Source organism: Apus apus, chromosome 3 (genome assembly GCF_020740795.1).
Source record: "Apus apus isolate bApuApu2 chromosome 3, bApuApu2.pri.cur, whole genome shotgun sequence".
In the NCBI taxonomy this organism is placed as follows: Eukaryota; Metazoa; Chordata; class Aves; order Apodiformes; family Apodidae; genus Apus; species Apus apus.
The window spans coordinates 3,559,944-3,572,064 of record NC_067284.1 but is presented as its reverse complement, the minus strand read 5'-3'; the positions used below and the strand labels follow the sequence as shown (position 1 = coordinate 3,572,064).

The following is a 12,121-nucleotide window of genomic DNA, read 5'->3' as shown; positions in this document are numbered from 1 at the left end:
CGTTGAGGCTGTGCAAGACAGCAGTTAAATCCCAGTTTTCCCTCTGGCTGGCCAAGCCTCCTCTCCTGTCACACGCCCCAGAACCAAGACCAAGACCTCTTCCAACCGGGGGCTCCCCAAACCAACAAGGCTCTCCCTCGCACGTGGTCTGGCGGGGGGGCGTCGAGAGGGTCATTTCCTTCAACCTGCTGCCGTGCCAAGTTGCTGCTGCCCCTCTTCCTCCTCAGCTGGGGAGCCGAGGAGCGTGTGCCACGACCAAAGGCCTCCCTGCCTCCCGCCGCTGCCGTCCCACCCCGCGGCCTTGCCCCGCTCCTTCCCCGCAGCCCTGCTCCCTCGCCCCTCAGCGTGGCTTGCCAGGCTCCCCCAGACAGGAGGGGAGAGGGTACCCCCACATCCCCAAGGCCGGGGAGTGCTGAGGTGAGGGGGGGGGGTTCCCATTTTTGCCTTGTCTACACCCCCGCCCTTTGGGAGCAAGGCCGCAGGCTCCTGCAGGCCCAGACCGGCTCCAGGCACTTCGCTAGAGCGTTGCAATAACATGAACAATTAACTAAGAACAAGAGTAAAGAGTAAATACCGCGTTTGGCTGTTGCTGGAAGTCGAATGTGAAGGGTCCAGCTGCCAAAGAGCGCCGTTCTCCAGACTCCCAGTTCCTTAGCCTCTCACCCGGCCCCTTCCTTCTGTCTTCTCAGACACCGTCTTAAGCCTCTGGCTCTGGTCTGGAGCGCCCTGAGCGGCTGAAGCCCGAACCTGGGGCTCGACTGGGCCGAACCACTGACAAACCGTGGCTGCTCCGGGCTGGCACTGATCCCAAACCCGGCACCCCGGGACAGGCCTTTCCTCAGGGCAGGAGCGCGGGCAGGCTGAGGAGAGCAGGCCTGGAACACCTTCCAGCCCCAATGGACAGGTATTCCCTGGATGGACAGGTATTCCCTGGATGGAAAGGTATTCCCTGGATGGACATATATTCCCTGGATGGACAGGTATTCCCTGGATGGACAGGTATTCCCTGGATGGAAAGGTATTCCCTGGATGGACAGGTATTCCCTGGATGGAAAGGTATTCCCTGGATGGACATATATTCCCTGGATGGACAGGTATTCCCTGGATGGACAGGTATTCCCTGGATGGAAAGGTATTCCCTGGATGGACAGGTATTCCCTGGATGGACAGGTATTCCCTGGATGGAAAGGTATTCCCTGGATGGACATGTATTCCCTGGATGGACAGGTATTCCCTGGATGGAAAGGTATTCCCTGGATGGAAAGGTATTCCCTGGATGGACATATATTCCCTGGATGGAAAGGTATTCCCTGGATGGACAGGTATTCCCTGGATGGAAAGGTATTTCCAGGCACTCCTTTCTGCCATAGCAATCCTTGGGTTCTATCATTTAGAAAATAAGCAAGCGGGCAAGCAAAAGGAAGAGCAGAGCTTAGCTGTTTGTCTCCAGGCAAAATAAGCTGAGCTCCCACCAGGTCCGTAAAAGCTTTCAGTGTTACATACTAATTTTACATGGACACCAGTCAGACTAGAACCCATCAGGACACTGATTTCAGTAAGAATGAGAAGTCAGGCACCCAATTACCTTTGACGACCTGGGCTTTCCTTGTCAGCTGCTACAGAAAGCAGCATAAAACCTGCAGATGAATTGCTAATGCCTGGTTTTGCAGACACCCAGCAACGACTGCCTCTGCTCTGAGGAACACAGGAGATAAGGCCAGAGTTGTTTTGTTCTTTTTTTAGAAAAAAAAGGAAGAAAAAAGGACAAGTAGCAGTTGAACGACATCAGTTTGCATTGCTGAGTAAGAACAGGCCCACCAAGTGCAAACAAATTGAAATGCTAATTAAAGCCACAGACCCCTATCAGCTACCTAACCAAATCCACAAATCCCTAGTGTATTAGGTGACACATTTTGGGGTCAAAGCTGGCGTCCTGAGACAGGTCACGGCCAGTTTGTGTAGATGCTTTACCTGTCATCCAGTTCCTGCACCATGCTAGGAGTGTGCTTTTTGCTTACCCTGAAATTGTGGCCTAGAGCAGTGCCAGGTTAGCAGGGCTAAATTGGCTGTGGAGTTTGCCTTGTGTGCTGAAAAAAGGACTGACTGTTGTTGTGGTATTTTAATTTGAGTAAAAACACAGGCTGGCAGGAAAAAGAGTGTCTGTCACCCCGAGCAATGCTTCACGTTGGCTGTTTCACTGGCAGGTCTTTGCAGGAGGGCACACCTGATGGAAGCCTGAGAATTTTGGAATGGAGGCAACGACTAATGGCAAGCTGCAAAGATCTGCTGCATTGCATGCAGTTTTACTCTAGTTTCCTGAAACAGGAAATGTAACAAAATCAGAGTAGTGAGAATACCATTACAAAGGAATTTGAATACACTCTTAGAAACTTATAAGAAGATACTAAATGCCAGCAAGAAAACATAATTTAAAAAATGTAGATAGATATATGACAGAAAATGTAATAATCAGTAGATAAGTGACAGCAAATGTCATAATCATGTCTCAGGATAATGGTGCCAATCACACCTTTGCATTACTCTCACAGTCCTGCCAAAGGGTTTTTCATTTATTTTAAAGACTTTGTTATTTTAAAACTTGTTTGTACTCAAGCATTAAAACACTGTAAGTGCCATGTTAAAGCAAATAACTCCATCAAGTCCCTTTTCATGCTATTAATGTCCCAGACTGGGAAAATGCACTAAACAGCTACCAGGTAATCTGCTGGCAGAGGAAATTTTCCTTTACTCCTGAAAAAAACGAGTCTTCAAAACATGGTTTCTATCAATTTTAAATTGTTGGGGTTTTTTAATCCTTGCTATTATGCCTTTGAATGCTATGATTGGCTGTATATAATCAATCAGCTTTGAATCCTACCTGTCTAATCAACCAGAAAATACACATTTGTTACTGTCGTCTGGTATATATTGTCCTCCAGTCTCAAAGTTCAGCCTTACACTCCAAAAAACACCTGTGTTTTATGTAACTAAGTAGAAAAAATATACAGGTTTTGTCATGTGGTGTTTAAAAATTTCAGTATAACGAACAGAGGCTTTAATTCCAAATTATGCACACCAAGTGATCCGGCAAAAAGTGCACGCTGGGTGTTCAGTGAGAGCTGTTGGAAAGCGGGAAACAGAACAATTGCTTTACAGAGGCGTTTGCTTCCTTTAATAATTTGTGCCACATAAAGAATACTTTTCACACTAGGTCATTCAAGGGAGATTTTGGTGGAATGCGACCATTCAGTTTATGCAGCAAAACCAAGCTCCCACCATTTGATTCTGCTGCGTGCTCAGTTTTTATGTCGTATACCCGTCGGTTGTTAAAAGCATAGCTCCTGCTAAGCTGGAAACATAAAAGAGTCTCAGATTGCTTCTGAAAAGCCTGAAAATGTTTCATTCATGTGTTTGTAGCACACACATTGCAGGGTGTATTGCTGGATTCAAGGGAGCAGTTGAATACACGGGATTTTGTTAGTTTAGGATTTTGGTTGGGCTGTATAAAATTGATCAGGTTGTTTTTTTTTCTTCTGCTCCAAGTCATTCATTCCAGACATTTTAATGAGGATCAATTATGCATTCATGAGCAGGATGCTGAGGGCTTTGCTTGGAAGACTGAAGGCTGATAACCAAAGTAAGGATCAAGTATCTTTCCCTAGGCTACTGCATAACGATGAATATCTTAGAGCACGCATTGCAGAGAGCCTGGTGCTGTTGTTTAAACTGCTGCAGGTAAAAGGATGGATTTAAAATAACCAGCTTCCTTTGTTGGGGCATGGTAGACCTGTACAGTGTACAAAATATTGTGTGCTTTATAATGAAGAGCTTTGTACTGCTAAGAGGCAGAGCTGAGAGATCCTATTTCAAACATCTTTAATGCAAACCCAAGAAACGTTCCCAATTGTATCCATTACAATAAAGTTTCTGGATGATAAAGCCTGCTACCTAAATAATTTCAGTCTTGCATGGGAAATCAAATCCCTACGGAGCCCGAATGCCTACAAAATGCAAATCATCCCAAAACTGCCTCTAATATATGCATGTTTATGTATGTTCTGTCTTTCAGATACCAGGTGTCACCGTGAGCTCTGCTGTGAAGCCTGATGTAACCTGAGTGCAAGGAAATGCTGACTCGGAAAGATAGATGACAAAGAGCCCAGCCCTGCAAGTGTTCTTTCTCCTGAGTGCTTCCATAGGCCAAGGGGCTGTGTAAGAACTGCTCTCAGGAGAAATTACTCCATATGAAATAGTGTACTAATTACATTAGGGAGTATGCTACAGTCTCAAACCAGCTTGAGAGTGTTTGCATTGTACAGGCAAACCTTAAGGGTTTGAGGGATTAGGCTAAAAGCTGGGAATGGCTTGTCAAAACAGTCCTCAATTAATTTGAAGAGTCATTTATTGAGACATTAATAATGTCACATCTCCGTGTAGGCAAAGTGGGGCCGTCCTTAGCACAACACAGCAGCATCCTGCACACTGCCTTTCACATGCAGAGAAAGGCTCAGGGTACATAATTTCATCTTGCTGAAAGCAAGGAAGCCACTAGGAGAAGGTTATGGGTATAGCAGCATTGGATCTGGCCCAAAATACTTCACCTTGTGGAGATTTTTGTTGAATGAGAGTCGTTCATTCGAAGTCCCTACAGATTTCTAAACCAGCTGAAAACTGCAATTTGAACAAACTGAAAGGCTACTCAGACTACGTTGTTGTGAAGCAGGAACAGTAGGCTGTACACAAAATGCAAGTGCTCATTTTAGGCAATTCCATTCAAATAATAACACTATACTTTATTCAGGACAGCTGTGGCTAGCATGTGTTTACAATGAAAGCAGTGCCATGCATCAAACAGAAGCAGAATTGTTTCAGAGTCATTGCAATATACATTATCCAGACACACTCCAGCTGGACAGACTCAGGAAAGTGAGAGGCACAGGTAAGAACTGGTTCCAGTTATTATAGGTGTCATTTAAAGAAAAAAATAAAGTATGTAGGTTCCATTCTTCTCCTTTCCCTCCCCACCTTCCCATTTTGTGGAAAAAAAAAAAAATCCATCACGTCCTCTTTCCCTGGGTGGATTTCTTCATCACTGATTCCATTGTTCTGTGATGGAACAGAACAGAACAAAGGTTACCAGATCATTTTTCTAAATCACTCATCTGGTCTGATGAAAACTCAAGAGAGTTTAAATATGCTTAGATGCTACTAAAAAGAAAACTGGCCCCCTTAAAAAAAAAGGCATGCCACTAGTTAAACCAACCATCCCAATTCACTTGAATATTTAGCAAAGACTTAACTCCAAACATATTCCTTTACTTCATTTATTTTACTGGTACATCATAGAATTAAGGCCCATTGTTGCAGACTTTCTTGGCTTCTCTCTTTGGAGAGTCTCTTTTCACTGTTAGGCTTTTTTTTTTAAAAAAAAAAAGCTATACAGCCAGGTAATGGTGTGTGTAGTGTTTTATCTTCATGCTTTCTTCTGGAGCACCCAGAGAGAGGCTAAACAAGGGAACAATGTGCTCTGGTACTCCCTGCAGATGCAGAGATACATTCAAATGGTGAGCTTTGATAAACTCGGGTTTGTTCAGCCTACTGGAAAAGTAAAGGAGCACAATCAAAGGGCTGCCGCCACATTCCCTCCCCAGCCTCGGGAGGCCACACCGGGGGCCCCTTTCCCACTGAAAAATGCAGCCTTGTCGTGCAGCACGCCTAAGTAGTTGGGCGTTTTTAAAAGCATTTCTCCACATCTAGGGAGCAAAGGTAATCACTCGGAGTATCGTTGGGCATTTAAGCGTTGTTAGAAAGGAGCACACCTGGAAAACAACAGAGACAACTCGGGAATGCCATGAACTGTTAACTGTTTGGGTTTGAATGTTCACCTGGTTAATTTTTTGTTGCTCTTGTTCTTTTCAGCAAAATATTGCACAGATTCCTACCTCTTTCCAGCCTCTGCCCTTCATCAAGCATGGTGAAACTTGAATCATCAGGATATTCTTATTATTTGAATGGAGTCTGTGGGAGTCTGAGATCTCAAGCAGTTCATTCACATACTTGATAACCAGAAGCTGAAGAACAGCTTTAGCCGTGGTAAGGAAAATAACTCATTGCTACAGTAAGAAACAAAGGAAAACTCTTCAAGCCCTGCTGGTCTAAAATGAAAGCATAATACTGCTTTGAAAGGGAAAGGGCTGTAGTAACTATGGAAAACTTACTACAGTTACTAGACACTATCAAATCTCTAGAGTGGAATCCAGACTCCCAGTGTCACTAAAACTTAGAGAAATAAAACTAATTACACTTCAGCATTTCTAGACCTTGAGGTTTTTAATCACATATACTGTCTTGCTTAACAGTTCATTCACTTTATGCAGGCAAGTTACAAGGTTTTTTTGTAGAAGTGTCTGGAAACGCACCTAGAATGCGTTGCCTGTCCACTCTTATTTACAGGGTTGTTGTTTTTTTTTCCAGTGAAAATCAGTAGCTAATAAATCAAAGCATAATTACACAAACACAAAAAAAATACAATCATTAACTTTTTTACTGGATACAAATGATAAGCATAAGGAAATGTTCATGTACACTCTCTGACATGAATTTGTGTTAGTCTGCTATTAATATATGAGACTGGATTGGGGGTAATGTAACTCAAAGACAGATGTGGATTTTAAAAAACTGAAGAGAGCCACTCATGTTTGACATGATCTTACACTGAGATAAATATCTATACACAGTGATACGATCATGTATACTCACATGTGATCATATCAACATATTTATTTTTTTCTGACAAGTTATTATCATCAAGGTAGTTGAACCTCCTCAACAAAGCTTGCTTTGATCAAGTACCAGAGACTATTATATAAAGTGTTGGAGGATACAGAAACAATCTGTGCAAGTGTAGCAATTTTGATTCAGATTTTTTTTTAAAAAAAGTAGTATTTACAAAGGTAACTTTTAAATTCAGCAATTAAATTAAGACTCCAGTCTTCATATTCCAAACACCTGATTATTTAATTTCTCTTTTTTTGGCGTTTTGCTCCCCTCTCCCCATTCCTTCTCCCCACTGCAAATAATAAGCTCATGTTTAAAGTAAATGATCACAATTAAAACTCTTCAAAAAAACCGAAGTCGTTCCCCTTTTGCCAGGAAAAAAAAAAAAAAGCAAAAAAAAAAAAGCAGCACTATAACATTACTCTAAAGATTCCATAAATCCTTCATCATTAAGGAAAGTTCCAGGAGCAAAAAGAACTTACACAACTTGTAGAACTCGGGAGGAGACATAGGGGAAAGAGGAGATGTTTATCCCTTGATTTTTTTAATTTTTTTTTTGTCTGAACTTCATTTACAAGAAGCTCCTGGTACTTTTCCCAGTATTTCCACATCTCCATCCTCTGGCACATGTGGTTTAAGATACAACCAATTCAAATAAAATGTCAAATTCCCACCATAAATAATTCAGCTCCTACAAAAAGTGGTGTTTTTTAGCCAATTTCAAAACTAGCCCTGTCTGGCTAGCCATTCAGTTAGGTCTCAGAAGTTAAATAAGAGGAATCTTACAAAAACTTGGTATTCTATTTTAGCCTTGTAACAACTCCATACAAATGAAATCTAGAAGAAACACTTTTCACTGATATGTTGCTTCTTTTGTATACATGCTACTACCCATAGGTTATAACCATACAGACTGTGTGAGAAACAGAACCACTCAAGCTTTTCTCTGTGTTTTCCTATAGAAAACACAGGTTCTATCAGCCTGTTCACTTTAATGAATTTAAATGGAAAATAAAATCTCTTCAAGTCCAGATTCTAAATGGTAAAAAAAAAAAACCAACAACAAACAAACAAAAAAAAAACAAAACCAGAAAAAAACCTCTAGCCTTTTTTCTGGGTGGAGTGTTAATCATCCATCCTTATTGTAAGACACTTCATTTCTTCTCAGCTTTAAATCAGGGGTTGTCAATACTGTCTCATTTTGCTTCCATCTTGTTTTTCAAATTCCAACTCATTTGGTGAAGGAGCTCATCATTTTACCTCCTTGTTGAAGTCGGTCTTTTCACACTGGTCAGCTTTGGAAAGTCAGAATACTGAGTGCTTCTCTAGGTCAGACTGGTACTAATTTGAGTATGGTGTGGAACCAAGCTGGTTTGATGTAGAGTTTGGACTGATTTATTTTCATGCTGGGTTGGAGATCTAGCCATCTCAGATGGTTCAGGAAACTGGGTGAGGAGTGGTAGCCATTTCCATGCCAGAGTCTCTTAACAGCAAAAATACAGAAAAGGAACAGAGAGAATGAAAAGAAAACTTGTGGTTGAGTGAAGGGAGTTTCCATGTCCATGAAGACTGGTACTGTTCACTGAATTTGTGACAGTTGACAGAGAGATGGAACTTGCTGAAGAATTGTTTGAAGGTGTTGGACTTGTTCCATTGAGATTGCAGTAGATCTGGAATGCAGGGAGGAGGAGAGGGGAGAAATAACAAAAAGGAGTTTTTGTGGCATTTTTGTTTGTTTTTTAAAATCAGAAGACAAATCAGTAGCAATGAACAATGTGTAGCACCACTCAGCTGCAGCACACAAACACGATACCCACAACTGCTCATGCCTCCCATTGTGCAGTTAAGGACAAAGAGATTTTGAATGACACACAGGGGATTTGTTAAGCAAATAAATCTAACATTTTTTTCTAAATGTTTTCCTGTTATTACATAATTATCACTTTACCAAAACCTTGCACTAAAAGATAAAATGGGGAAATAGGTTTCAAAAAAAAAAATTCACACCAAAAACCTGCAAATGTGAAAGCTCTGCAAAGACAAATCTGAGGATAAAAAGGACTTTTGGACAACTGCATGGACTCACTGTAGACTAAGACAAAAATATGAACAAACAAAGGGGAAGAACCTATAATCCTGTTACTGGGGCTGGTTTGGAGACTGCTTTCAAGAGGTGCTGGGGCTTATGTGAGTGAACTTAATATTTCAGCCTCTCTTGTCCCCTGCCTTGCTGTGGTGGTAACTGAGCAGCAGAACTTAACACAATGGAGCTGTACTGATTAAATCATAACCTATCAGCATGTTAAAGCAGACAAATAGGAAATGCAGTTGAAAGACCACATATTAGCACATCTAAAAAAATGCTGACAGAACAGAAAATAAGTACAATCTTCCCCCCATAAATCTGCAATGTAAGGAAAGAACATGAAAATTTGCACCCTGTGTAACTTCAGTATCAACCTAGGCACAGAAAAGCTTTCAAATCTAAGCTAAAGTGTTCTTGTCTTCCATTGGAAAAAAAGTATAGGATCCACAAGGATGAAAAACAGGAAAGAATCACATACTTGCTCCCTGAAAATCAGCATGGTTTTAGCAAGCTTGGATTCAGCTCTGGGGCAGCAAACTTTTATTGTATCAGAGCTGAGTTAGCTTAAGTAAAAACGCCTTTTTTAAAACACTGGCAGTTAGTTAATAAATAATACTCCCCATAAAAGGTGTCTTTATTGTCTCATATTTATAGTGCTGCTGTGAAAATCTTTTTTCTTTTTTTCTGAGGAAAAAATAATTAGAGCCCCTCAGTGCCAAAGCCATTAAGTTAATGTTAAATTTATTAGAAAATAGCACGAGCATTTTCTTTAAGTATTTTCTAATGAAAAAAAGAAAAAAAAAAAAGAAAAAAAAAGAAAAGAAAAGCATGTAATAAGAAAGACATCAGGATGGTCTAAAGCTTCTGGTAGTCAAGGTTTTTGGCAACCAGTAACACGCTGGAAGCAATTTAGGAGTGCAGGATAAAAATCGCTGTGTGGAAGTCTCTGCTGAAACCAGCCCAAAAGTGATCAATAATGAATTGCAGAGTTAATAACCCACAAGCTGGTTCTGAGGCAAGTCCCAGCCCGCCCTAGAATTTTTGTTTTTTCAGCCTTCGTACGAAGCCTCTGGCACCGTTTCACACTTGGTTATTTATTTTTAAAGTTCTCTTCGTTTTAAACAGAAAGCTTAGTTGGTGGGGTTTTTTTTGTTTGGTTGGTTGTTTTTTTTTGGAAGAGGAAAGGCTTAGAGCCAAGTTCCACCACATCACGGGAGGTGGGAACCCAGACAGGATTTAACCTCCAGCATGTGCTAAAAATGCCGGTAACCCAAAGGGTCTGATCCTGCCCTCATCGCTGCCAAGGGCAAGACCACTGAGCGCAAGGGAAAAGGGACAAATCCCTTCCTTAAAAAGAGAAAAGCAGAACTTAGAACAACCCCCAGCACCCCCCGTGCTGTTTATTTGGACGACAGAGTGCGACCGACCCTTTCCGAAAGGTGGTCTCTAGGAGCAAGACCCGGTTCCCAGGAGCCCCGCTCGGCTGTTCTGCTGCGTCCAGCAGCTCCTCTGGAGCTGGAGGAGACCTCGGGAGGTCTTCGCTCCGAAGCCCCCCGACCTCCCAACTCCTCCCACGCCCCGAGCTCCAAGGAGACCGGGACTGAGCCCAGCTGTAAACCTGGGAGCGAGTTGGGAGGGTGGTTCCCTTTTTCTTTTCAAGAGGCGGGGGGTCAACGAAAGCTCCGCCGCCGCTGGCACCACGGCTTTCCCTCCAGGGTCCCACGGGAAGAAAAAGCGGCCAACTCCCAACTTCATTTTCTTTCACGTCACCGGGGTTAATTAACCCACGCCACCCACACCCCGGGATTAAACCCACCCCAGCCCCCGTCCCCCGCTGCCAGCAGGGCTGAGCCCCCCGCCCGCCGCTGCCGCAGCCCGCCCCGGTTCCTCTGGCCCCGGGAAGCGGAGTCTCCCGGCACCCAGGGCGGCGAGATGGGAAGGCAGCACAACCTCCCAAGCCCTGGGAGAAACCCGCCCGTCCCTCCCCGCTCCCGAGGTGAACGGCAGCGGCGGGAGGATCCAGCCCCTCACCCCCGGGGAAGCACCGAGCGGCTCGGGGGGCTCACCTGCGTGGGTAGGAGGAGGGCCAGGAGCAGGAGCCCCAAGCCCAGCCGCGCCACCAGCGCCGTCCCCATGCCCGCCCGCTGCTCGTCCCACCGCGGTCCCGCTGCTGCTGCTGCTGCTCCCGGTGCTCCCGCCGCTGCTCCTGCCGCTGCGGCCGCGGGCGAGAAGGATGCGCTGCTCAGCCGCGCCCGGCCCTTTTATGGCAGCTCGGGCTCCCGTCACGACCCGCCGCCGCCTTCCCCTCCTCCTCCTCCTCCTCCTCCTCCTCCTCCTCCTCCTCCTTCTCCTCCCTCCCTCACCTCTGCTCCCGCCCTCCGTGTCCGCCGCCCCCGCGGCTCCCTGCCCCGGCTCCTCCGGGGCTGGGGTCCCGCTGGCCGCTCCTCGACGGACCCCAGAGCTTTGTTTTCTGTCCCCCCCCCTCCTCCCCGGTTTAGGTTTTGCAGACCGTGGGGGTTTTGTCTGGGGCGGGCGCACGGCTGCAGAGGTGCTTAGCTTCTTAAAGCTAAAAAAAAACCAAGGAAACTAAATCAAAGAGCATTCTGGAAGAGAAAGGAAGGGAAAGGAGGCTGTGAGTGTTTCCAGGTGATGGGACCAGGGCATGGAAGGCTGAGGAGTTAAGATCCCACCTTGCTCAGAGCTGCCTTACCACTCACGCTCAGAATTCAGGCCACAAGTGGCCATTTCAAGCACTCTTTGGACCTTAAATATTATTACCATTATTTCTGAAAGAGCAGGAAACCTGTGTAACAAGTGGAGCAGAAGGTTATTCCACCTGTATCTTCTGCCCATGGAAGGTTCTGTCTTCTGGCACAATAAATACTGTAGTTAAATTGTATTTCCCCTCTTAGTAGGCTGAAGATAGATCGTGGCAGTGCCTCACCACATTGGTCAGGAATCTCAGTGTGCAGACAAATCAACCAAAAATAGTCTGTATGAGCTACAAAAAGAGACACTGGTGTGCTGATTTTATTGGGATAAAGTGGTTATGTAATTATTAAAAAAAAAAAAAAAAGAGGAAGGTGTCCTGCTAATTCAGACTAATCAACAGATTTTTAAAATTGGATGTGTTAATTTTTATCTCAGGACAAAGAGTTAGGAGGAGATATCCACAGTCAGCACTACATAACTCCATCTCCAGGGGCAGGACTGGTTTTGAGGAGGTTTTGAGGGCATTGTTAGAACTCGGTCCCAAGG

General features: G+C 44.2%; 1 protein-coding gene across 2 annotated transcripts; it reads right to left on the bottom strand.

Moving 5' to 3' along the window:
* Positions 1-4,772: 4,772 nt before the first annotated feature.
* On the bottom strand, positions 4,773-11,024 carry CD24 (CD24 molecule). 2 transcript variants are annotated; one of them, XR_007888853.1, is made up of 3 exons: positions 10,930-11,024; positions 5,943-8,447; positions 4,773-5,106 (listed from the first exon to the last, which is right to left on the bottom strand). XR_007888853.1 is itself a non-coding variant. In XM_051613197.1 (2 exons), the coding sequence occupies exons 1-2, from the start codon at positions 10,996-10,998 to the stop codon at positions 8,262-8,264; spliced, it is 255 nt and encodes an 84-aa protein (XP_051469157.1). In that variant the 5' UTR covers positions 10,999-11,024; the 3' UTR covers positions 4,773-8,261. The 2 variants fall into 2 exon arrangements, 1 of the variants encoding a protein (XP_051469157.1); XM_051613197.1 differs by having other exon boundaries at positions 4,773-8,447.
* Positions 11,025-12,121: the final 1,097 nt, after the last annotated feature.